Genomic DNA, 27,243 nt, shown 5'->3' with positions numbered 1-27,243 from the left:
TCTTCAATATGTAATCAGTATAAAAATACTAATGAGTTATTTTGTTCTTTTGTTTCATAATAAGTCTTTGGAATCCGTGGTGCATCTTACCCTACTAACATGTCATTTTGTACTAGCCACAAGTTCAGTGTGTCTAGTGGCTACTGTATTGGACAACTCAGCTCTGAATATTTTACTCTCGCCATTGTTTTGGGACACATCTATCTTTCCTAGAGATCTCATTGGTCTGCTCTCAGGAAGATTTTTTCAGCAACCCTGGCTCTTTCTCTGTGTGGCTTTCATGCTGTGCTGGTCGCCTGCTGTCATCCGATTAACTCTTTACCTAGTTTTGAGTCCCTCTCCATGACTTTGTCTCTTTCCCCTTTGTTTAAAATTGTTTTTGAATTAAGAAACTTATAAACCATAAAAGTTTGTAGGGATAAAAGTCGCTTTTTTTACTTCTCACTCTTATATCTCTCTTCTCTCCACAGAGGTAATTACTTACAATGGTTTAGTACCTATCTTTCAAAACATTTTTCTGTGCATTTACAAATATGTGCTCACATTTATCTAAACACATTTAGACAGGTATTTTAGTTTTCACAGATTAAGGTTTTCTAAATGGAATGGCTGGGTCAAAGACCGTTCTAAATCTCCAAATTACCCTGCAAAGAGATTGTATTGGTTTGCTTTCCTCCCACTAGGTTTCAGAGTCCTGGTTTTCAACCATATCTTCCAGCAACGGATACTGGCCATCTTTTAAAATTTTTTTACACATCTGATTGGTGAAAAGCGGTATCTCTTTCTAAAACCTTTTATTTTTAAATAATTTCACTCTTATAAAAAAGTTTCAAAGATAGTAGAAGAAATTGCTGTATGCCCTTCACTGAAATGCCTCAGATGTTAACATATTAGTCCACTATGTCATTCACTTCTTCCCCATGTCGTTTTTCTGAAATATTTGAGAAAAAAGTTGCAGGCATGATTCTCTCTTATCTTTGTAACATCCATGTGTATTTCATAAAAACAAGCACAAATTCTTAGAGTCTAATTGTTAAAATCAAGAATTCAGGGACTTCCCTGGTGCTTCAGTGATTAAATACTGTTATCATATTTTCAGACCTTTCAAAAATTTTGCCAATTGTCCCATTAGTGTATTTTTTCAGTTCCGTGATCCAGTGCAGGATCAGATGTTATATTTAGGTCTGTGTCTTCAGAATACTTTAATCTGTAACTGTCCTTCAGTTTTTCTGTTATCTTTCGTGATGTTGACATTGTTGAAGAGTACAGACCAGTTGTTGTGTTATATGTCCCTCATTTTGGGTTGACTGGTGTTTCTCCTTGATTAGACTCATGTTATACACTTTTGGCAGGAGTACCACAGACAAGATGTTGCGTCCTTCTCAGTGCATCCTCAGTAACCGTGTGATAGCAGTTTGTCCCAATATTCAGGGTAACTTTGGCTACTTCGTTAAGGTGGTGCCTGCCAGGATCTCTACTGTAAAGTTACTATTTCTTCCTTTGTTATTTCTGTGTATGTGTTGGGGAGATACCTTGAGACACACATAACCCTGTTTCTTAGCCTATTTCCACACATTCGTTTTAACATCCACCAGTGATTCTGGACTAAAACAGTTATTACTGTGGCAGTTGCCAAAAGGTGACTGAACCCATCTTTCCTTCTACAGTTATTTGGAATCCTACTGTAAGGAACAGATTTCCCAGCCCCTGTCCCATTCATTCATTCATTGATTTATATCTGAATGAACTTATGGATTCTTACTGTATTCTCTGGGTTTTAATTTGTTAGTCTATTATTTATTTATTTTCTTTTTCAAATTGTCCCAGATGTTGGCCACTGGGAGCCCCTCATGCTGGTTTCTTGACTTGTCTCTATTATTTTTTGAGCATTTAAAAAATTTCTTGTATGACAGAATGTTCCAGGCTCCTCTTGTACTTTTTTCTGCCCCAGTCTGGAATCATTTCTCCAAGCCCTAGTTCTTTTTTTGGAGAATAATGTTTAGAAATTAAGATCTGGATGCTAGGATATCTTAATTTCTAATCACTTGTACATTTTGCATTTTATGTGACCATTGCCACTTCTTTTATGTATATTTTCTTTGATGAATCTTGTCTGTTTATATGTGAAAATTTCTTTTAAGAAATTACAACTGTGGATAATCATCAGTGGTTAGGAGATCACTACCTCATGTCAGCCATGGAATGATAACAACTGAGCGGCACTGATTAGAATAATTATTTTCACTTACGGCTTTTTTTCTTCTTTTTACTACCTTTATCCAGCTCCTCCTCTTCCCCGCCTCCCACCACTGGTAACCACACATCTGATCTCTTTTTCTGTGAGTTTGTCTGTTTTTGTTATTCTGTTATTCTTTTTGGGGGGCTGCACTGTGCAGCATGTGGGATCTTAGTTTCCTGACCAGGGATCGAACCCATGGCCCCTGCGGTGGAAGCGCTGAGTCTTAACTGCAGGACGGCCAGGGAAGTCCCTGTCCGTTTGTTTTTGAAGTATAACTGACCTACATCACTATGCTAGTTCCTGGTGCACAACATAGTGATTTGACATATCTATATGTTACGAAATGGTCATCACACCTGTGGTCTTTTAAAATGCCAGGTAAAGCCATGGGCATAGGACTGGTTCAATTTCCTATAGGCCCTAGCAGTACGTGACAGGGATAAGACATGTTCAGATGTAGAACCCACTTTTCCAACTTGTCGGCAAAAGTTTATACTGTCTTATTCTTCATAGTCTTAGCTTTTTTGTGTATGTGATCATTTTCCCCTTCTCTGCCTATTGGCATAGACCTCATTTGATCACATATATGTATAAATGGGGCTTAAATTGATTTAGGTGGAATCTTAAATTTTGCCCTTTCTGTTGTATTTAATTTCATTCTTAGAGTTCTTCATTTACTCTTTCTTTCTCAAGTTGTCAGAATTGGTTTGTGAGTGAAGAAAAAAAAATTCTCCTCTCAACATTAATAAATGTTCTTGTTTCTCACAGGAGAAGTGAAAGGAGAATAAAGAGAAACATCAATGACAGCCATCTGGGAATTGATAGTTCAATTTTATTTATTTATTTATTTATATTTTTGGCTGTGTTGGGTCTTCGTTTCTGTGCGAGGGCTTTCTGTAGTTGCGGCGAGTGGGGGCTACTCTTCATTGCGGTGCGCGGGCCTCTCACTGTCGTGGCCTCTCTTGTTGCGGAGCACAGGCTCCAGACACGCAGGCTCAGTAGTCGTGGCTCACGGGCCCAGTTGCTCCGTGGCATGTGGGATCTTCCCAGAACAGGGCTCGAACCCAGGTCGTCTGCATTGGCAGGCAGATTCTCAACCACTGCGCCACCAGGGAAGCCCAAGTTCAACTTTAATTAAACAGTTCCTTAAGATGTGATAACTGCCTGAAGCAGTGTTTTTTGTTGTTTTTTTTTTTTTGCGGTACGCGGGCCTCTCACTGTTGTGGCCTCTCCCGTTGCGGAGCACAGGCTCCGGACGCGCAGGCTCAGTGGCCATGGCTCACGGGCCCAGCTGCTCCGCGGCATGTGGCATCTTCCCGGACCGGGGCACGAAACCGTGTCCCCTGCATTGGCAGACGGCCTCTCAACCACTGTGCCACCAGGGAAGCCCTGAAGCAATGTTTTTTAAAATCAAAAGTAACTTTATTTTTATGAAAGCAGTATAGGCATTGTAGAAAATTAGAAAACACAGATATTTAAAATTTAGAGAACGAACAACATATTCTCACCACCCAAAGATTTTTCACTGGTAAAATCTTTGGATATATTACTCTACCCTTATCTACACACACACACACACACACACGCTCACACTCACACTCACTCTCATATAAGTCAGTGAATCACCTGTAGAGCTCATATGCCCAGATCCTCTTCCCTTTAAATTCTGACAACTTATATGTAAGAATATATTATTGCTCTCTTGTGGTGTTTGGTTTGAGCATTTTCTAAATCATCCCATGTATTTGCTTAAATCAGCCCTTATTTTTTGTATTTCAGGGTGAGTGCACCTATTTCAGAGTGTGTTATAAACAGTTCTCAAGTGAAAAATTTTTGTTCATCATAGTGTAAATGAATTTAGTTTTAAATCTCTAGTTAGGAAGTTAACTTTTATTCTATAAATTGTATTTGTGTTGACCTAAAAATACACTGTTCATAGCTTCTAGGTAAAAGTTTCTTTTTCAAAATGAAATCTGACTTTTTTGGATTCATTTTGTAATTATATCAATAAATTTAATGGTGGTTATTTTACTTTATTCGAGGTAATTCATGTAGTGGCTCTTAGTGGAATCTTTGGGAAGTGAACTGCCTCTCATTTAATAGGTTAATAATTAAGGGTATCTGGAAGTATCTGCCAGTATTTATGAGGAAGTTACCATCATGAAATATAAAATGTCGAATATATTTTATATCTTCCCTTTGCTTACATACTGTTTTCTTTTATTAACGTATACGTTTTTAGAAATAATAAGCATATAAAAACTGCTTCAGTGACAAATTAATAGTATTTATAGAATTTTAAAAAAGTTTCTCAGGAAAATGTTTAATATTTGTAGAAGAATCTTAGAATAAGCTTATTTGATGAGTGCTGTAAAAAGAATGCAGTTTTTACAAGAAGAAACCCTACTGAAGTTACAAAAGACCATTAAAAACGATCATTTTTACTTACCCCCTTACATTAGGTAAAAAGATTTGGAGCTTTTGGGACAATTGTAGAAATTTGACTGGTTTCTGTGGATTCGATGGTAATATTGTATCAGTATTCATTTCCTTGTTATGATGGTTGTATTGTAGTTATATAGGGGAATGTCCTTGTTTTTGGGAAATTGACACTGAAGTGTTAGAAGTAATGGGGTATTATGCCGGTAACTGACTCTCGATGGTTTTGGAAAAAAGTGTGTCGTTGCATGCACGTGTATGTTGGTGTAGGTGTTTAGAGATAGTATAAGACAGATGTAAGATGCTGATAGTTGGGGAGCGTGGGAGAAAAATATTTGGGAGTTCTTCATACTATTCTTGAAACTGTAAGTTTGAGAGTATTTCAAGATTAAAAATTAAGATTTGATAGTTGGGGAAATGTCTTTAAAGTATTTCATAAAAGTTGCTATATTTATAGATATTTAGAACCACAAGGACTTTAGAGATCTACCCTCACTGCCATATTTTTTTAAATAAATTTATTTATTTTTGTCTGCGTTGGGTCTTCGTTGCTGGGCGCGGGCTTTCTTTAGTTGGGGCGAGCAGGGGCTACTCTGTTGCAGTGCACGTGCTTCTCATTGCAGTGGCTTCTCTTGTTGTGGAGCACGGGCTCTAGGCGCGCAGGCTTCGGTAGTTGTAGTACGCGGACTCAGTAGTTGTGGCTCGCGGACTCTAGAGTGCAGCCTCAGTAGTTGTGGCGCAGGGGCTTAGTTGCTCCACGGCATGTGGGATCTTCCCGGACCAGGGCTCGAACCCGTGTTCCCTGCATTGGCAGCAGATTCTTAGCCACTGTGCCACCAGGGAAGTTCCTGCCATTATTTTATAAATGAGGCCTCAAGCGTGTGGCAGATTAAACAGTATTTTAACACTGGCTTACCGAGGACCAATAAGCATGACTAGAATTTTCTTAAAGGGTCATGAGTAAGCCATAGTCTCTGAGTAAAGTTGGTATTTTTATTTTTGATAGGGCAGTCAGCAAATCTCATATCTGAGTACATGTGATAGAGCCATACTAATATTCAGAAGAAAAGAAAAACTTGAAAGAGCAGCCTTTGAAATGGGTTACATGTTCTAATGGCTGGTTGGTTTTTTAAAGATGGCAAGATTGTAGAATCCTGTATCTTAAATTCCATTCAAGATGTCTATGGAATAATGAAGTAGTTCCAGCTAGTGGTGCCTGTTAGTGCTGTTTGAAGAATTTCAATGACATAATTAACCATTATGAATAATTCAGTGCAAAATAATAATTCTTGGTCCTTGTTTGTTTAAGGATCCCTATAACAATATATCATGTCTGATTGAGCAACATAGTGTATATGTGAGGAGGAGCATTAAGAACTTAGACTTGTTTTTAAACAACAACAAAAAAACAAAAACAAAGAAACAAGGAAACCTTGGGAAGTGTTGGATATATCTGTTACCTCCATGGTGGTGATGTTTTCACTGGTGTTCGTGTATGTCCAAGCTCATCAAATTGTACACATTAAGTACGTGAAGTTCTTTATATATATCAGTTATATCTCAATAAATTTATAAAAAAACAAACAAGCAAACTATAAAAGTATGATCTTGTTGGTGAAGAAACTTTAAGTTCAGTGAGAAATAAGTTTTTTCCTCCCTAATAAGAAAACAGTAGTGAAACCAGTTTTTCCAGCAGCGAAGAATTTACTAGGATTCCTCTTAAGGGTGTCTGTCTTAGAAAATTACTTCATTTGGGATCCATATTAGAAGACTCTATTTAGCTGAATAAAGTTCTTTTGACTTATTTTCATTATTTTAATTTGTATAGTATTTATTAGTAAATGAAATTCTAAAAGCTTAATTTGATGCACGTTTTACGTTTGTATTATTTTGTGGGTTTACCAGCACTAGTAATTGGACCACTACTAATTTCAATCTGGTTTCATCTGAGTTAATTTTTTAAATTATGAAGAGTGGCTTAGCAAAACTAATTCATAGGTAAGTAAGATCACAATAAACATGTTTAACCACTTGACTCTGATAATGAGAATTTGCTTTATTTTTTAAAGTTAATTTGCAGTGTTGTTGGTGTTGGTGTCCTATTATTTCCTCCATCCCGGTGCTTTAGCATATAACTTTTTTCTTTTGTTTGTAATTGGAGATGCCTCTTTATTGTCCTCTCTATACGTCCTGATAGATGGGCAGCATAACCACGGCAGGCATAGATTGTTGGTCACTGCTGCAGGAATGAGAAGGGAAAAAATGTGTGGTTTCCACCTCCTTTCTGACATTTTAGCAGAGCGTGTTGACTGTACTTGGCTTTGAGGTTTTTGGCAACACGAAAATGGCAGAGGGAAGGGAATAAGCATATCAGTTTTGTTGATTCCTTCATTCTAGATCTCTTTGCATATGTTATATGTGTGGAGCCAGTACCTGTCTCAGTTATTCCATTTACTATGCTGTACAATCTTGTACAAGTTATTAACCTTTCTAAACCTCAATTTCTTCATCTGTGAAATGGAGAAAATAAGAATCTTCACTTCATAGTGTTGGTTTGAGGATTAAATCGGATGTTTAAGTATGTAAAACAACTATAGCAATATCTAGCACATGGTAAGAGCTCCGTGTTTATTATTGTCTTTGAACATACTTATTTGGAATTATTTTGCAGAGGAACTAGGAAAAATTGAAGTGCTGTTGATGTTCAGGTAACAGAAATCGCTCATTAAACTTGAGGAATAAAATGCTGTTTGTATAATATGTAAGCAGATAGGAAGAAAATTATTTTTTAATATTGATATTTGTTTTGTTTTAATAGGTATCAACAGATGCTGCATACAAACTTGGTCTACCTTGCTACAATAGCAGATTCTAATCAAAACATGCAGTCTCTTTTACCAGCAGTAAGTACCTTTAAAATAGTGTGAAGTAGATAATTTTTATAGAGTTCTTTACAGAATAACACATTTTTGTTTGGTGATTCTGAGTTTTGTTTAGCAAATCCTGCCCTCTTCTGAGAACATGAAGATATTCTCCTATATGATCTACAAGCTTTATTATTTTGCCTTCATATTTAATTTGAATTAATTCACCTGGAATTGATTCCCTGACTGAAGAAGTTATATCCATCCATCTATTCACTAACCCACCTATTTATTTATTTATTTATTTATTTATTTAAATGTGTAATTGCACAAATTATTTAGGAACAAATCTGTAATATTTTAAAGCAGATCACCAGCCAATCATATATGTAATTTAATATGCATCTCTGGCAGATAAGGACTATTATCCCACACCACAAAATTAACCAGAATCTCTTAATGTCTTATAATACCCAGGATGTTTTCAATTTTCACCAATTATCTAAAAAACTCGAATGTTTTAATGATTGTTTGCCACAGAATCCAAACAAGGTCCACCTGTTGCATTCGTTGATCTGTGTCTTAAGTTTTTTTTAATCTGTATCAGTTTATATTTTTTATTCTCCATTTATTTGTTGAAGAAACTGGGTCATATATTTTGCAGAACTTCTCACATTTTGGATTTGGCTGATTGTATCCTCGTGGTTCTTTAACGTGTTCCTCCATCTCATCTCTGTTTCCTCTAAACTGATAATTTATAGATTGAGAGGCCCCATTAGAATTAGGTTTAGTTTTATGTTATTTCATTGGTGGCCCCGTGTTTGTGTTGCCTATTGTATCTCGTTAGCAGGGACATATTTTGTTGTCCCGTTTTTAGTGATGTCAGGATTGATCAGTGCACACAGTTGGTACTGGTCTGATCAGTCCATTATAAAGTTCCCCATCTACCTTTCAGTTAGTGGTTTTAGCAGTCATTGGTGCTTGTTGACCAGGTTCGTTGTTTCATTTTAGGATCTAAGAACAATGAGTTTCTAACTTTACAGTTCCTCCTACAATGTACTTCTTTTAAAAAGGAAAATTTCCTTTAATCAAATATTTGGTTATCCTGAAATAGAGAGTTCTATAGGAAAGTCATGATAAAGGCTTGATTCTATTCCTTTATCAATTTTCGGAATAACCAGTTGGTCTCTAGCAACCTGCAAAAGATGACCAAGGATTTTGTCTTTTTTTTATTATCTGAACTTATACATTTTTATATTTTTAATGTGTTTAAATCCATTGAGTCATTCTTTGTGATACTCAAGTTTTCTCACCTGTGGTCAGTGGGTACCCCTTCATTTGGCTCCTGTGTCCTTCTGACATGATTTCGTTATTGTATAGCTTCTTCGCTTCAAAATTTGTGAGAGAGATCAGACTGATTATGTTTTCTGCCCCAGAACTATTCTGCCCCAACTATTTTTCCAACCAGCCTTTTTCCTATGGGAATTGGTATTTAGAAACCACGATTTGGATGTTTGGGGCATTCATTATTACTGAGTTTCCATTTTTTCTTGGCATTTTCAGCAGACAGAGGTAGTAAACACGCTTTTTTAAAAGAAAGAAAATATTAAATTAGTGATATTGCCACTTCAGGAAAAGTTTTTTTACCCAGATTTGATTTTATGTATTAGTATCTCTTCTGTCTTACTCTAAAAATCTTGATAGCTCAATGACGTTATTATAGTCACTTGTTTGCTTTATACTACTATATATGTAACATAATTTCAATATAACAATACCAAGATTGCCGCTAACAATAATATGGTTGTCCTTAGATATATCTCACTAGGGATATATAATGAATAAATTTAGTTTTGAATCTGAAAGAATGTTAATGTGATTTTTTGCCATGGATTTCATTATCAGCTAGTATGAGCAATAGATTTGATTTCATTTGTTTCCAGGTAGATAATTCTCTCCCAGCATTATCTGTTAGAAAAATAAAACAAAATGTCTTTTCTCTATTTTGTCATGCCACTTGATATTATATATCAAGTGTCCATATATGTGCGGGTCTGTGTCTAATCTCTCTATTCTGTTCCATTGGCCAGTTTTTATAAATTCCACTATCTTGTCACAGTTGTCATAGTCCAGTAAGTCTTGATGTATGTTAGAGAAGTTCTTTACTTATTCCTTATATTCCTTATTTTTTTCAAGAATATCTCGTGTACTGATCCTTTGCATTTCCATATACACTTAAACATCAGCATGTCCAACATAATCCGCTTGTGATTTTCATTGAGGTGAACTTGACTATAAATCAATTTGGGGAGAATTGATGTCTCTACAATACTGAGTCTTTCAAATCATGATCATTGCATGTATTTTGATTTATTTAGTCCTTAATAAAGTTAAGGACTTTAACTTTATTAAAGTTAAAGTCAATAAAGTTTTGTGATTTTCCTGCAAAGGAAATTTACACATCTCTCTCCTGCAGAGACATTTACACATCTCTCTGGATTTATTGCTAAGTACCTCATATTTTTGAGGCAATTTGAAATGGAATCGTTGTTTTTTAAGTTTTATTTTGTAACTGTGATTACAGTTTACATAGAAACTCAATTGATTTTGAATCTCACAGCCTTGTTCAACTCTTACTTCTAACAATTTTTCTGTAGATACTTCCAGTTTTCTATATTCACGAACATATTTGTGAATAATGAGTTTTGTTTTTTCTTGCCAATCCTTACACCTTTTATTTCTTTCTCTTGCCTTACTTCTCTGGCTAGGACCTCCAGTACATTCCTGAATAGAAGTGGTGATAGAGGACATCTTAATCTTGTTCCTGATCACAAAGGGAAAGCTTTCACTGTTTGACCATTATGTATGATGCTTGCTGTAGTTTTTTTTGTGGATACCTTTTATCAGATTAAGGAAGTTCCCTTTCGTTTCTGTTGTGCTAATAGTTTATATATTGAATGGATGTTAAATTTTATTAAATACTTCTATTACATCTAATGAGGTGATCATAGTTTTTTCTTTAATCTGTTAATGTGGTGAATTACATTGATTTACTTCTCAGTGCTCAGTCAGTCTTGGATTTTTGTAATTAACCTACTTTTTCATGACCCACTTGGTCATGGTCTTTTTAAAAAAATTGCTGTATTCAGTTTGTTAAATTTTTGATCAAGATTTTTATGGCTGTTCATGAGTGTCATTGATTTTTAATTTTCTTTTCTTATAATGCCTTTGTCTGTTTTTTATTTTGAGGTTATGCTGGCTTCATAAAATGACCTGCAGAATTTTCCCACTTTTTCTTATCTGGAAGAATTTGCAGAGTATAACCGTTTCCTAAATGATTGGTGTAATTCTTTAGAAAAGCCATTTGGATCTGAAATTTTCTTTGTGAGGCTTTTATTTACTGACTCAATTTCTTTATGGTTATAGGACAGTTTATACATTTCTATATCTTATGAGGTAGCTATTTTGGTAAATTGTGCTTTTTAACATTTTATCCAGATTTTCAAATTTATTGACATAAAGTTTGTGAAATAATCTCTTTTTTCTAATGTCTGTGGGATCTGTAGTGATAGTTTATTTTCTTCTTAATGTGGTTTATTTGTGTCTCCTCGTTAAAAAATTTTTTTGATCACTGTTGCCACGTATTTATTGTATTTTCTTCTTTTAGTCTTTAAAGCGTCAGTTTTTGACTTTCTCTGTTGCAGCATTTCTCAAACTTTTTGTTCACAGAACCCCATTATGTTATACTTAAACATTACTGAGCACTCTGAGGAGTTTCATGTCAGTTATATACACTGATATTATTGATTATATTTTACTTATTACACTAATATTCATTTAAAATGAACAACAGTAAACCCATTGCGTGTTAATATAAATAACATTCTTTAAAGGAAAAATAACTGTATCTTTGAAAAAAAATTTAGTGAGTTAAATGACACTTTAATAATTTTGCAAATTTCTTTTAACTGGCTTAATAGGAAACATCTGTATTCTCATATCTACTTCTGGATTCAATCTAGCATATGTTTTGGTTGAAGTAGAAGAAAATCCAGTCCCACACAGATGTGAAATTTGAAAAGGGAAGAATATTTTTAGCCTTTTTAGGTTGTGGATAATCTGTGATAGTATAGCAGATCTCAGCAAGTGTTTTTTAAAGGTTAGTTGCAGTATGGAATCTGAAATTATATCAGTACATTTTTCTTATTCTGGTACATTAAAGTTCATTGGTCTGTTTTGCATTCTGTATGGATCTTTTACTCATGTGTGATTTCATAACATCATGCTTTGGTCATTTGGAAAATAATAAGTTCACTTAGTTATGCACCTTTTCCAAATACTGATATATTTCATTATATGATACCAAAAAATTGGTGATTTTTTGAAATCACCACCAATCTAATCAGAAAGGTCTCTTAAGTACTGGGATGTTGTCAAGCTCAAGACAGTAAATCTTAGTTTGCCAAATTCCCAGTTCTTCCTTGAAAAGTCAAATTTGATCATTCGCAGAAAATGCCATCAGTTGTTTTCCAGGCTCACGGTGTTCAGTTTTGAGGAAATGTCTGCCAAATACCCAAGCCTGGATAAGTATAATTTGGCTAGATATTGTTCTTTTGTTTGTTTTTTTTTTGCGGTACGTGGGCCTCTCACTGCTGTGGCCTCTCCCGTTGCGGAGCACAGGCTCTGGACGCGCAGGCTCAGCGGCCATAGCTCACGGGCCCAGCCGCTCCGCGGCATGTGGGATCTTCCCGGACCGCGGCACGAACCCGTGTCCCCTGCATCGGCAGGCGGACTCTCAACCACTGCGCCACCAGGGAAGCCCTAGATATTGTTCTTTTAAGTAAAATTGGTGTTCCATGAAAACAGTGCCTAAATCAGCAAGCAGCACAATCACAAAGTGTTTTCATTTTACTTTGATTTGCAGCAGATATGTTTATTATTTTCACATTTTGTCACACAGAATATTTAACTGACACGGAGAATTTAATAAATGAATAATTTTTACTGCTTCGTCAAGGACATTCTTAAGTGAAAATGACTTTTTCTTTCTTTAACTGCTAGTCTGGGGCAGTCAATAGTACCATGATTTACAGTAGAGTTTGATACCTTGATATAGGCCAAGGCTCCATCAGTGACATCCACTTTTGCTTTTGCACCATGATGTTGTAAATATCAACATAGCCTAAAAGACAAACATCATCTTAGTATTATTATGGAAATAATTTTGACCTTTTAGATTCCCTAAAAGAATCTTGAGAAGCAGACTTTGTGACCATTACTCTTTTGTACGTTTTTGGATATGATTAATTTCTGATCTCATCTTTATTATTTCATTTTATTTTCCTTCAGTGTATTTTGCTGTCCTTTTTCTGAGTTTTAAGATGAATGCCTTCTTCATCAGTTTTAATCCTTCCATACTAATACATGCATTTGAAGGGTGTAAATTTCTGTCTAATTAGTTCTGTTATGTAGTATATTCATATTTATTCAGTTCCAAATATTTTATAATTTCCATTGTTATTTCTTCTTTTTACATGGGTTGATAAATATATTAGTTTGCAAACATAGGGAGATTTTATTGTTTTCTTTTTCTTAATGATTTCTGACTTCTTTGCATTGTGGGTAGGTAACACTTTGTATGATTTCAGTTCTTGGGAATTCTTTGAGATTTGTTTTACAATCCAGCATATGGTCAGTTTTTACAAATGTTCTATGTATTCTTTAGCCCCTGAGTGCAGAGTCCTGTATATGTTCACTAGTTCAGGTGTGTTAATCTTGTTTGAATCTTCTGCATAGCCTTACTGAATTTTTTTTTTTAACTTTGTGATGTTTCATTTGTGTGTTTGTTCTATCAGGTACTGAGAGGTGTATGTTTAAAATGTCCAAGTATAGTTGTGGATTGACTGTTTTTCCTTGTAAATCTTTCGCGTTTATTACATTTTGAGGCACTGTAGTGGATGCATGTATGTTTAGAAATGTTATAGCTTTCTGGTTCTTTGTAACATGTCATTATGAAGTATCCCTCCTTATCTCTAATTATGCTTTTTGTATTAATGTCTGCTTGTCTGGTTTTTGTGTAGCTGAGTCATCTTTCTTTAGCATTTGCATGGTGTATCCACCTTTCCATTTCTTTGTGTTAGAGATATGTGTCTTATGAACAGCATGTTGTTTTTTTAAAAAAAATCCAATCCAGCAATCTTTGTTATTTACTTGAAACATCAAATCCATTTACAGTGAACGTAATTGCTTATATATCTTAATTTAAACCTGCCATCATAGAATGCACTTTATTTTTGTCTCATCTGTTTATATTCCTTTTTTTCTGTTCTTTTTGTCTTGATAATTATTTAAAAAAATTTTCCCCCCCCACTAGTTTGGAAATTATATACTTACATACTTATTATTATTTTAGAGGTTACTATATAGTTAACAATTCAAGGACCCTCAGATACTTTATTTCAATTCATTCCCTCAATGACTTATCCATTGTGTTACACATTTTAAATCTGTGGATGTTTACTCACAAGTGATTTTTACTTTTTTTTAAAGTTAGTCTTCACTAGGTGATTATCATTGTTACCATTTTTGATGCTTTTCATTCCTCCCTTCATTTACAACCTTTTCTCTCAGATCATTTCTTTTTTCCTCCCTAGAGAACATATTTCAGTATTTCCTTTTAGCATTGGTTTGGTGGTGACAGATACCTTCAGGTCTTTTTTTGTTTGTTTTTGTTTTTTTGGTGATCTAAAAATGCCTTTTCACTATCATTCTTAAAAGATGTTTTTGCCAGGGACAGGTTTTAGGTTGGCATGTGAGCACATTAAATTAATCATTCTGCTGTTTTCTGGCTTTTATCTATTGACAGTTGAATGTCAGTGTAAACGTTACTATTTTGAAGGCAGTTTGACTGTTTTCTTTGACTGTGTTGAAGATTTTTTGCTTTGTCTAGAGTTTTTTGCAGTTTTACTATGATCTCTCTAGGTGTGCGTTTCTTTTTATTTATCCTGCTTGGTGTTTGTTGAGATTTCTGAAATCTGTGGATTGATATCAGTTTTGGAAAATTCTCAACTGGCTTTCTATATTGGCTAACATGCCCACAGCAAATGTAGCCCCCAAGTTTGGGCCCATGTCTCTAGAATTTTTTTCTTCTGGATCTTGGCCTGTTCATTTCTAACTACTTTGTCTGCTCTTCCATATCTTTAAACATATTTTAAAAGTATTTTCTCCAGCTTTTTTTGTTGTCCACAGTGGAGGGTTTGAATGACCTAATTTGCTGTTAACCTGTGATTCCTTAGTATTGGAATAGAATTCTGTTTTGCTATCCATAGAATATTAGTTATTTTTAAGGCTTCTTAGATACGACTGTTTCACTGGAGAGAGAACAAACACTTGCAGAAGGACTACTAAGTATTGGGTCCTTTCAGTACTTTATTTCATCCTTAGAATTTTTTAAGATATTAGTCCCATTCTATGGTTGAGGAAACTGAGTCTCAGGGTGATTAATGCATCTAGGGACTTGTAGTTGCTAAGTGGTAGCATGGCATTTGAACCCAGGCCTTACTGAAAGCAGTTCATGCATTATGATACCAAGTCATGTTGCTATTAGGATGGAATAGAAATTAAAGTCTGACCCATTTGCTCTTAAGTTTGTGTATCAGGGTAGGACGTGGCTAGATTTTTCAAGAGCTTGAATCTAAATTTTACAACCTGCAGTGTCTTGATTGTTCTCCTGTGTTGTTATGGAAATGAATGCCTTGATCATTTTGTTTCTTTCTTGTCTAGCATTATTCCTGTACTCAGGTGTTAAGTTTAAAAAATAAAGTTAAATGAATGAGTCTGCTTATAGTTTGGGGACTATACTATAGATTTAAGAGGCAGGTTAAGAATTTAGCTTATTAGTGGGAAGCAGCCACATAGCACGGGGAGATCAGCTTGGTGCTTTGTGACCACCTAGAGGGGTGGGATAGGGAGGGTGGGAGGGAGAAGCAAGAGGGAGGGGATGTGGGGATATATGTATACTTATAGCTGATTCACTTTGTTATACAGCAGAAACTAACACACCATTGTAAAGCAATTATACTCCAATAAAGATGTTAAAAAAAAAAGAATTTAGCTTATTATCACCATGGTGACCTATAACTCAGTGATTCTTTTTTTTTTTTTGCGGTACGTGGGCCTCTCACCACCGCGGCCCCTCCCGTTGTGGAGTGGACCAGGGCACGAACCCGTGTCCCCTGCATTGGCAGGCGGACTCTCAACCACTGCGACACCAGGGAAACCCTCTTTTTTTTTTTTTTTCTCCTGTTCTAGTACATCTGAAAGATGTGACACATTGTGAACATGTTCTCATCAAAACAGTAACGCATTGCACAGGGGTTCTCAAGTCAGGGCACTGAGTGTGAAGAGGGGATGTTCTCCTCCAGGTAGTCTTAGAGCCTCGTGGGTGGTTGGGGAATGAGGGTAGTTTGCAGAGTGTTCTCAGGTGATTCTGTTGACCCTTCCGTATCCCTTCTACCCAACCAATTGAGAGTCTCTACGTGACTTATAGTACTGTGCAATTCTGGATTTTGTCAGTTTGTCTTGATTTGAAATATTGTCTTCATAATATATGGAAATGTCTTAAAGTCTTAAACATTACAGTTTCTCAGATATGTCCCATATTCTCTCCAGCTTCTATGCAGAACACAAAAATGTTGGGTCATACCACACATCTTGAGATTTAGTTACTCATTCTCTTGCCCTTCCTCAAGGAGGTGGTAATTATTGAGAAGCCAGTGTGGTAAAATTTAGCTCCCATAGATACTCATTAAGGTGCTGCAAAATCTCTAACTCAGAATTTACTATTCCATTCTCATCTGTTGCTAAGTTATACATTGTTATTGAATTTTTTTTCATTTGTTTTTTATAGAGTTTACATTTTTCCCTACAAATCAAATAGGACAGTAAAAATTATTATTTATATTCAGGGAAAGTATTATTTTACCGTCACCTGGTTAAGAACCATTACAAAGGAAAGACACACATTTCATTACAAACCTACCATTGTTTCAGATTCATTTAACACAGTTACTATTTTACATCATATTTTACTAAAGAATACAGTTATTGCCATTTGTGTATTTTGAAATAAAATTTTTCCTTCTTAATATTGGTCAAAGTTTTATTTAAAATGTGTAATCAGGGCTTCCCTGGTGGCGCAGTGGTTGGGAGTCCGCCTGCCGATGCAGCGGACACGGGTTCGTGCCCCGGTCCGGGAGGATCCCACATGCCACGGAGCGGCTGGGCCCGTGAGCCATGGCCGCTGAGCTTGCACGTCCGGAGCCTGTGCCCCACAACGGGAGAGGCCACAACAGTGAGAGGCCCGCGTACCGCAAAAATAAATAAATAAAATATGTGATCACATTTTCATTTTAAAAAATGGGTGTTTTGAAGGTTAGGTTGCTTGGGAAGCTAAGTTAACAAAGGAAGAGGGGTTTTAGAAAGCCTAGAGATAAATAGATCCTCATAGTAGGGGTAACAACAGAGAGTTGGACCAATAATAAAAGCGGGGCTAAAGAGGGGGAAAATCAGCAAGAAGGAAACAGTTGGATTAGAAATGAAATAGGAAGAAAGCTGAATTTGAGAAAACTAGAATAGTAGAATACATACAACCAATCTGCCAAAAGGGATAAAATATACTACTTACTAACTGTAGTTTGAGAAATTTTGACCCTGAAAAAGGACTGTATGTTTTAGGGTGATTTTACTGAAGTTTTCCAGAACGGCATTTTTCACTTTATTTAACTGGTTAGTAATGTGCTCATGATTATACGTATGCTCAACTTTTAGGTTTTTTAGTGTCCTCCCAAAAGAGGAATTATATATTTATAGTAATATTTCATGTATCTGGAACAAGACCAGATCTAGCAAACTTCTCCTATTTGAAAGAAAGTCAAGAATTAGAAAACCAGGAATAAATGGAAAAAGACCTAAAAGGAGAAAAACAATTTATAAAGCCAGTGTACTAACACTTAGGTATTTTGCTTCTTAGTTTGGGCCCTGGGTATTCTTTTCTTATTTCAAAGGCATTGTAAGTTTGTAACAGAAACTATTCTTAGTCTTACACATATTTGAACAAGTTTGCTTTTTCAATTTTAAGCCCATAGCCAAAAGCAGCAAATCACACATCAGAACTTGGAGAGTGTATTCCATAGGCAGGCATACTTACAAGCAGTGTACCTGACAGCTGAGGTGGCATTGAAAGAGACCAAATATTTGTACAAAACTGACATAATTCAAAATTTACACTATTCTGACTCCATTTAGTAGAGGTATATAGGGTCCTATCTACCTTGGTAACTGTTGGAGGCATCATTAGAATGTTGGTTTTCAGAGCTGGTATACTTTCTGAAACAACATAAACTATTGACATAATTATTTTCATTATATGAACTAGGAACAATTTTGCCAGTAGAAAATATGACTATATTATGTGTATGTAAGTCCTTCCTACAAATGTACTTTGAAGAAATTGCATTTCTAAGTTTTAGGCTAATATTAGTTATTGTTAGTTTATTTTTGTCATCTGCTAGTATTATGAAGTAGTAAGCACCATTGATTTAAGAAAGAATTATGAGAGAACAATTTAAATTAAAAAAAAGCTTTTATCCATTGATTTAATTTTTCTTTGGGAAAAACTTGGGGAGAAAATAGTCTTTTTATTGTGGTAGTTCATTTTGAAGGCATACAGTCTAGAAATATTTCTACAGAATTAAAAGTTTTAGAACTGGAAGGAGCTTGGATAATCACGTAGTCTAGTGTTTCTTTACCTTGGCTGCACATTTTAAAAGCTTTTCAGGTGATTCTATTGTGTAACTAGGAATTGAGGATTTTATATTGCTACGCATTTTAAATGGAATATCCAGTGATGTTTGAGGATATGCAAAACTTTGGAAAAATATGATTCCTATTTCTGTAGTATCACCTTCATTTGTTGTGTACCATGGCCATTTTTACAGTATGAGAAAGATAATACTTATTCTGTAATGCTGTTAAATGAAGGATTAATTCAGACAATTCATGATGTCCAGTATATAGGAGGTACTCAGTAAATATTGATGGTAATGAAGATGAAGGTAGTACGCAATTGGAATGTGTAAATGGAAAGAGAAGTCAGATTAAGGAGAATTTGAAAGAAGATTAGCAGGTTTCAGTTACTGAATACATATGCAGGATAAGGAAGGAGTTTGGAGACTCGAGTGACATTAATGCCATTCCCTGAGATTGAGTATGTATGCATTTAATTTTCTTTTGTCAGTATGGAAGAAGGCAAAGCATATATTTGTAGAATCAAGTTTTTTTTTAACATCTTTATTGGAGTATAATTGCTTTACAATGGTTTGTTAGTTTCTGCTGTATAACAAAGTGAATCAGCTATATGTATACATATATCCTCATATCCCCTCCCTCTTGCGTCTCCCTCCCACCCTCCCTATCCCACCCCTCTAGGTGGACACAAAGCACGAAGCTGATCTCCCTGTGCTATGCAGCTGCTTCCCACAAGCTATCTATTTAACATTTGGTAGTGTATATATGTCCATGCCACTCTCTTACTTCGTCCCATCTTACCCTTCCCCCTCCCCGTGTCCTCAAGTCCATTCTCTACATCTACGTCTTTGTTCCTGTTCTGCCTGAATGTTCTTCAGAACCGTTTTTTTGGTAAGATTCCATATATATGTGTTAGCATACGGTATTTGTTTTTCTCTTTCTGACTTACTTGACTCTGTATGACAGTCTCTAAGTCCATCCACCTCACTACAAATAAACTCAATTTCATTTCTTTTTATGGTATGCATTTAATTTTAAAAGAAGGCTGAAAGTTGATTGGAATTACTTGTCTTGCTTTTCACTTAATTCATTATGAGCATTGTTTAAAGAAATCTCTAATTTAATCAGATACACTTGAATTTTAAAAGTATTAAAGATCATTTTTGTTTAATAGGTGTTCTGTCCAAAAAATAAAAGTCTTAACTATTAATGAAAATTGGTTAGAGGGAGTAGCCTTACATTTTATATATTTTTTATTTCCTAAATTTCATTTTTTGGTGATACCACACTTGATGTTTGAGTTAGCATTGGGCACTTGATCAGCCTTTCCTTACACAAGTGTCAGTAAAAACGATAATATATTTGTCTTCAGGTTCAGTGACTGCTGGCAGAGCATCCATCTGTTAAGGTATTTCACTGACTAAAATTTGATATTATAGGATTTACTGTTTACAGGTGTGATCCAAGTGAAGTGAAGGAACACGTGGGAACACGTGGTTAGAGTTGTGGAACATTTTAGCAGAGTTTATCTCATTTATAAATTTTAACTTAATTTTTAGCACAGGTAGTACTTTGATGTAGTTAGAACATTAAAAACTACAAAAAGTCATACAGAAGCCTACTTGCACCTCTGTCTTATACCTGCTTTTTATGCAAATAAAAGCCAATGTAAATACATACTTTCCCCTTCTTTTCTAGGCAGGTAGAACCTTGATTGCCATACACACTGTTCTGTACCTTGTCTTTTTATTACAGTTTTCTTAATGAAAGCGTTTAAGTTCTTATTTAGAATTATGGAAAGAACTTTTCTTCAATATTGTCATCATTTTCAGCATGTCTTAAGTGTTTGATGAACATGATCATATTTATTTGGTCAGTGTGATAATGTTGAAACTTGTATTCTTTAACTTCTGTGATAGTTTTCTTTTTTACCTTTCTAGCTGCTCGGTTCCCTGTGTTTTACCTGCCTATCAAATGTTGATGATCTGTACTTGAACAACTTTTTACTATACACACCCGTCCTGGGAGATTTCACCCACACTCCTGATTTTTTATATTCTTGACTTGATGTTCCCCTCCATATTCTTGGCTCCCAAATATGTATCTTCTTGCCCAAGTGTGCCCCATGAATCTAGCTTCTACTTGACATAACCAGTTTGGATATGCCTCCACACAGTGTAGGCAAAAGTCATCTGTCTCAGTTCCCCCTCTGTTCCCTGCTGTTAAAGGAAAAAAAAGTGCACAGCCATTTTGCTATTTCCTATCTCAAGTGAGTAGTGTGAACACTGAATTCTTTTAGTCAGAAACATAGTGATCATCTCAGACTACTCCCCTTTCTTTCACCAGCCACAGCTGTCTTCTTTCTCTTCTACCTAATAAAGTGCTGCAAAATAAAAGGTGTCTAATTAAGACATTTTGGTATTAAAAACAGAAGCAAGACTACAGGTGAAATGGTCTTTTGAAATGTGTATTTTATATGCCAAAAAGTTCTATAAATGATATTAAAGACAGCAGATAGTAATTCTATAGTACACTTATATGCTATTTTAGAATTATGTATATTTAAAGTACATTTGAAACATAGAAGTAATTAGTTCTGTTGAGGATTAGGGAAGGTTTCCTAAAGGAGGTAACCCTGTATTTCATAGAGAATTGATTTATGGGGGCACATTTCTCTACATTAATGTATGATAGGGAGCATTTTGCCAACATTGTTGCCTATCTTGTCTTTTTAGAATCCTAGGAAAAATCATGTTAACTATTTGCTGGATAGCATATATAAAATTCAGAAGACTGTCTGAGTCCAAATATGTAAAGAAATTGGATATATCTTACTGCGAGAAATACAAATGTGTGTGTAATTTTCTTGCAGAACTATATTAGTGAATGAAGCTTATAAATGTACTAGAGAACCTAAGGGTTGTCCCTTTGTTATTAATTGAAAATAATGTATCTAGCTCACCTCTATAAAGAGCAGAATTTGCCATATAGCTAAGAAAGTAAAGAACCTAAATGTTGGAAATTAAGTAATTTATTCTTATTTGCACAGAATAAGTACAGAAAAGTATTTGTACAGGGTTGTTTAAGCATTATTTTTATTGGCAAAATAATGAAACAATATAAGGAAAAACTGTCAGTAGTGAGGATGGGTTAAAAACTGTTATATCTTATTCAACTGAGTTCTGTACTTTTGCATGAGATTGAATTATATGCTGATATAGAATAATACCTACAGTAGAGTTAATAACAGGATAGTGTGACCCTACTTTTAAAAACTAAATATATGTTTATATATATGAATTTTGAAAAAGATTCTGGAGATGTGCATACCAAACTTTTAGCAATGGTTCCCGTGTGTATTGTTTCTATTTTTATAATGATTACACATTATTTTTGTAATTAAGCCAGACTGGTATAGATACAAAAACAATATTTAAAAAATCCAACATCAAGCAAATATATATTTCTTCATTTTTTTAAAGAAATGTATTTATTTATTTATTAGTTTTGGTTGTGCTGGGTCTTCACTGCTGCACACAGGCATTCTCTAGTTGCGGTGAGCAGGGGTTACTCTTTGTTGCGGTGTGCGGGTTTCTCATTGCAGTGGCTTCTCTTGTTGCGGAGCACGGGCTCTAGGTGCGCAGGCTTCAGTAGTTGTGGCTCGCGGGCTCTAGAACACAGGCTCAGTAGTTGTGGTGCATGGGCTTAGTTGCTCCGCAGCATGTGGGATCTTCCTGGTCTAGGGCTTGAACCTGTGTCCCCTGCATTGGCACTCCGCCACCAGGGAAGTCCCAAGCCAAATATATATTTCTTAATGGGCGGTATTATTACAACTTTAAGAAAGGCTTAGGGCTTCCCTGGTGGCGCAGTGGTTGAGAGTCCGCCTGCTGATGCAGGGGACACGGGTTCGAGCCCCGGTCCGGGAAGATCTCACATGCCGTGGAGCGACTAGGCTGAGCCTGCGCGTCCGGAGCCTGTGCTCCGCAATGGGGGAGGAGACCACAACAGTGAGAGGCCCGCGTACCGAAAAAAAAGAAAGGCGTAGAGTCCTATCTCCCAGTGTTTCCGGAGTAGATTAGTTTATTTATTTTTTTCTTTTCTTTTGAAAGAATACTCTAGAGAAATCTTCTGGTCTGTGAAGAAAAAGACATTTACTTTTTGTTCTTTAGATTATATGGTTCTGGAGTGATTGTTTAGTGGTTAACATCATCAGGGTCTGGAAGACTTGGTTTTTCAGAGCTGAGACAGTGTAATGTTGGATTTGTTATGGTAAAAATGTTTGCTGTTTCATAAAGTTGAATTTAGTGGGGAACCTAGTACTAAAACTGGGGAGAGTATTTTTAGTAGGTCAGTCATTCTGGGGCCTAAGCCTTTAGGACAGTTGAAGAATCAAAATGCTGTGAAAATAACTGGGAGATATTATTAGTTATGAAAGTTAAACTGATCACATTTTACGATAGGACTGAATATTAGCCATCTTTTTTGGAACAAGGTGCCATATGACAATTTATGAGATTGCTAAATTGAAGAAATCAATTGGTGAGGTCAAAAGCCAGCATAAATTCAAGGCTACCCATGGTGGCATCCTGAAATTTCTTGTAGGCATGAATGAGGAACCGAGGAGACCTTCCTAAACTGTTTCAGATATGTGTAAAATTCATTTTGGGGAGACTGATTTTAGGACTAGGAAGTAAGGCAAATATGATACAGATGGGGCTTTTGGATCCAGTCTTGGTTGACTAATCAAGAGTCTTTTGTGTGTATAGGGATCATCTCTTTATCAACTTTTGGAAGTATTTTATCTGTGTATATGTATCTATATATGTAAAATATGTATAGCCTGTTTTGAATAATTTATTTTTAAATCTCCTATTTCTACATGTCACTTTAGTGCCTCCTTTGGGGAACTATTTTGATGACAGCTATACTAATGATAGTTATACAGATGAAGAATTGTTAAACTAAAATTTGTATTTTTCAGTTTTTTTATATTCTAAAGAAATATTGAATAATTTTATGGTCAAAATTATTTTTAGTTTTATAGTAAATCATTTATATTTGATGGTTTCTTCATTTATTTACTAAATATTAAGTGCCTACTGTGTGTCAGGCAATAGTTTTTGAAACATCAGTGAGCAAAACATTCCTGCTCTCTTGGGTTTTATATTCTAGCAAACGAGGCAAGCATAACAAATAATTAAATCACGTAGTCTGTTGGACAATGGAAAGAGCTAAGGAAAAGGAAAACAAGTAGGAGAGGGAGAGGTGTATTGGAAATACTGGAGGCAGGGGATGGAATTTGTAATATGAAGTAGACTGGTCAGGGTATACCTCTTTGAGAAGGTGACATCTAAGCTAAGACTTGAGGAAGAATGTTTTAGGCAGAGGAAAGAAGCAGTGGAAAGCTCCTGAGGTGAAACTGTGCCTGGCTTGTTGAAGGAACAACATGAAGGCTGTTGTGGCTGGGACAGAATAAGGAGTTTATATGAACAGAACCTATTGTGTAGACTATTGTAAGGACTTTTTCACTCTGAAATCGGAAGCCCTTGGAGGATTTTGAGCCGAAGAGTGAATTGGTATATTTTAATAAGCTCATTCTGCTTACTGTGTGGAGAATTTACTATGGAGAAGTGTGGGTCGGAGCAGGAAATCCAGTAAGGAGGCCCTTGCAGTAATCAACATGAGAGAGGTGATGGTGGCTGGTAGCAGGGTGGTAGCAGAAGAGGTAGTGGTAGAAGTGGTCAAACTGTTGAGTATATGTTAAAGGTAGAGATCAAAGGATATGTTGAAAATTGGATGTAGGGGGCAAAGTGTCAAAGATGACCCCATGGTTTTCAGAGCAACTGGACGGATGAAATTGCCATCAGCTGATACTGTTGGGTAAAGGGATTTGAGGCTGAGGCAGAGATATCAGGGAGTCAGTGTTGTAGATTTTAAGTTGAGATGTCTGATAGACTTCCAGATGGAGATGAGGTAGAATAGGGAATTTTGACAATTAAAAAACATGAAAATTACCACAAAGATCTGGCCCCTGATTTAATTTTGAAATGCTATATTTTAAAATCATTTTTTCATTTAACAAATCTTTATTGAGTACCGTATTTTACACTAGATGATTGGGGGCTACAGTGATAGGCAAATATAATTATGGACTCAGTCCTAACAGAAGTTAACATACAGTGTGGTCGGCAGACATTTATTAAGTAATTACACAAACATTTTAAGTGCCAATTGTAAATGCTATGAAGGAAGGGCATCTAGGACTAAGGGAGCAGATAATGGGGGCTGATGATTCTGGTGGTCTTCCTTGAGGAAATGACATTTGAGGTATAATTTACAGAGAATAAAATTCATTCATTTAAATTGTATAGATGGATTAATTTTGACAAATCCATGTAACCACCACTACAATCAGGATATAGAACAATGCTGCCATTCCAGAAAAGTTTTCCAATGCCTGTTTTTTGCCCATTTTCCATTGGGTTTTCCTTTTTAAAATTTATTTGTAGGGGTTCTTTATTCTAGATACAAATCTTTTATTGGCTATATATATTGCAGATACCTTCTTCCAGTTCGAAAGTTGCTTTTTTATTCTCTTTATGATGTCTTTGGATGAACAGAGTTTCTAATTTAAATGAAATCCAGTTTATCAATCTTTTTTATTTCTTTTCTGTATCTTGTTTAAGAAATATTTTCTTGTATCAGGGTCATGAAGATATGCCTATGCAGTCTTCTAAAAGTTTGTCTATCCATGATTCATTGCAAATTAAATTTGTTTATGATCTGAGCTAGGAGTCAGGGTTCATTTTTGTTCATATGATATTCAACTTATCCGGTACCATTTATTGGAAAGATCAGTTTTTACCCATTGAATATAAGTCGTTTTGTTGTAACGTGACTGTATGTGTTACACTGTTCCTCAACTCTATTCTGTTGGTCTTTTTATTCTTTTGGTTTGTTTATCTGTCCTTGCACCAACCAATATCTTAATTATAGCAGAAGATAGTGTTGTTCTTTGAGTGTCCTGGCTATTTTGTCTTTTGTATTTCCATATAAATTTTACAGTCAGCTTGTTAATTTCTACAGAAAGCCTGTTGGGATTTTGATTGAGATTACATGGAATCTCTAAGTCAATACTGGAGAAACTGATATCTCCACAATATTTAGTCTTCCAGTCAATGAAGATGGCATATCCCTCTGTTTAGTAAACTCCTTAAGTTCTCTCAACATTGTCACAGTGTAGAAGTAGCACATATCTTGCTAGATTTGTTCCTAGCTATTCAGTTTTTTTGGATGCTATTATACATGGTATCATTTAAATTTAAATTTTCTAGTTTATTGGCAATATATAGAAATACAGTTGATTTTTATATATTGACCTTGTCTCTAGTTACCTTAGTGATTCTCATAGTTTGTTACAGATTTTCTTGGGGTTTTCTATGCATTCAATCATGTCATCTTTGAATAATAATTATGTCTTTTCCAATCTTTTATTCCTTCTTATTTTTTTCCTATTTTTTTTTATACTACTGATTTGTTTAGTGGTTTATTTATTTTGTTGAATAGTCTTGGTGTTAATGGATATTCTTGTCTTGTTCCTGAATTCTTGTTTTCTTTCCTGAAAGTCCAGTATTTCATCAGTAAGATGATATTGAGTATACATTTTTTTTGTAAACTAGATTTGTTAGATTAAGGATGCTCCTATTAATTTTTTAAAGTCTTTAGTGGTTGTTGAATTTTATCACATAATTTTCCTTTATTGAGATGATTATATGAATTTTATTTTGGTAATTTGGTGAGTTACAGTGATCAATTTCCAAAAGTTAAATCAGCCTGCACTCCTGGAATAAATTCCATTGGTTATATAATGTATTGTCTTTTTAATACAGTCTATATTTGATTTGCAAAATTTTGTTTAGGATTTTTGTGTCTGTTCATGAGAAATATTGGCCTGTAAATTTCTTTCTTGTAATGTCATATTGAGGTTTTGGTGTCAGAGTTTTGGTGACCTCATTAAGGATTGGGAATTGTTCTGCATTTTTGTGTTCTCTGGAAGATTGTATATGGTTCATTGAGTACTTGTCTATTTTATTTCCTTCATTATACTACTTTGGGTTTGACTGATGTCTTTTCCTAGCTACTGCACATAGAAGCTTATATCATTAATTTTTCAACTTTTCTTAAAAATGAATTTTAAATATGCATTTTAAAGCTATAAATTTTCCTTTTAGCATAGCTGTAGCTGCGTCTCACAAATTTTGATGTTGCATTTTCATTACCATTCAGTTAAACGTATTTTCTAATTTCCATTGTTGTTTCTTCATTAACAGGTTATTGGTTTTCTGTTATTGATTTCTAGTTTAATTTCACTGTGCTCAAAACATACAGCATAAGATTTCAATCATTTGTTATTTGTTGACTTGCCCTGTGGCCCTGTATATGACCTAGTTTGGTCTATATTCCTTGAGTATTTGAGAAGAATGTGTATTATGCAATTGTTGCATATAGTAGTCTGTGCATGTTAATTACATTGAGTTGTTAATAATGATGTCGAATCTTTCATATTCTCAGGGTTTTTTTTTTCATTTGTTTGTTGTTTTTTTGGTCTCCTTGTTCTGTCAGTTACTAGAAGAAGTATATTAAAATCTCCAACCATTATTATGGATTATTCCGTTTTTCCTTTTACGTTATAGATTTTGAAACTGCAATTATGAGATGTATGCAAATTTATGATTGTTACATTTTTGTTGAATTGATCCTTTTATTATAATAAACTATCCCTTTAGTATTTCTAGTAGTATTCCTTTTTATTTTATTTATTTGTTTATTTGGTCACACTACGTGGCTTGTGGGATCTTAGTTCCCTAACCAGGGACCAGGGATTGAACCCGTGCC

At 35.1% G+C, this 27,243-nt stretch overlaps 1 protein-coding gene across 5 annotated transcripts in view; it reads left to right on the top strand.

The window, feature by feature from the left end:
* SS18 (SS18 subunit of BAF chromatin remodeling complex) overlaps positions 1–27,243 on the top strand; it is a 76,270-nt gene that overhangs the window by 4,867 nt on the left and 44,160 nt on the right. For all 5 annotated transcript variants that reach the window (XM_027127644.1, XM_027127647.1, XM_027127648.1 and 2 more), the window contains exon 3: positions 7,497–7,581. In XM_027127644.1, the coding sequence (XP_026983445.1) occupies positions 7,497–7,581 (85 nt within the window). The remainder of the gene's footprint in view (positions 1–7,496; positions 7,582–27,243) is intronic.

This window comes from Aethalodelphis obliquidens, unplaced genomic scaffold (assembly GCF_003676395.1).
Source record: "Aethalodelphis obliquidens isolate GAN/ISIS:26980383/991018 unplaced genomic scaffold, ASM367639v1 scaffold32, whole genome shotgun sequence".
Taxonomy (NCBI): Eukaryota; Metazoa; Chordata; class Mammalia; order Artiodactyla; family Delphinidae; genus Aethalodelphis; species Aethalodelphis obliquidens.
The sequence above is the reverse complement of the archived record's forward strand: the minus strand, read 5'-3'. Positions and strand labels throughout refer to the sequence as shown.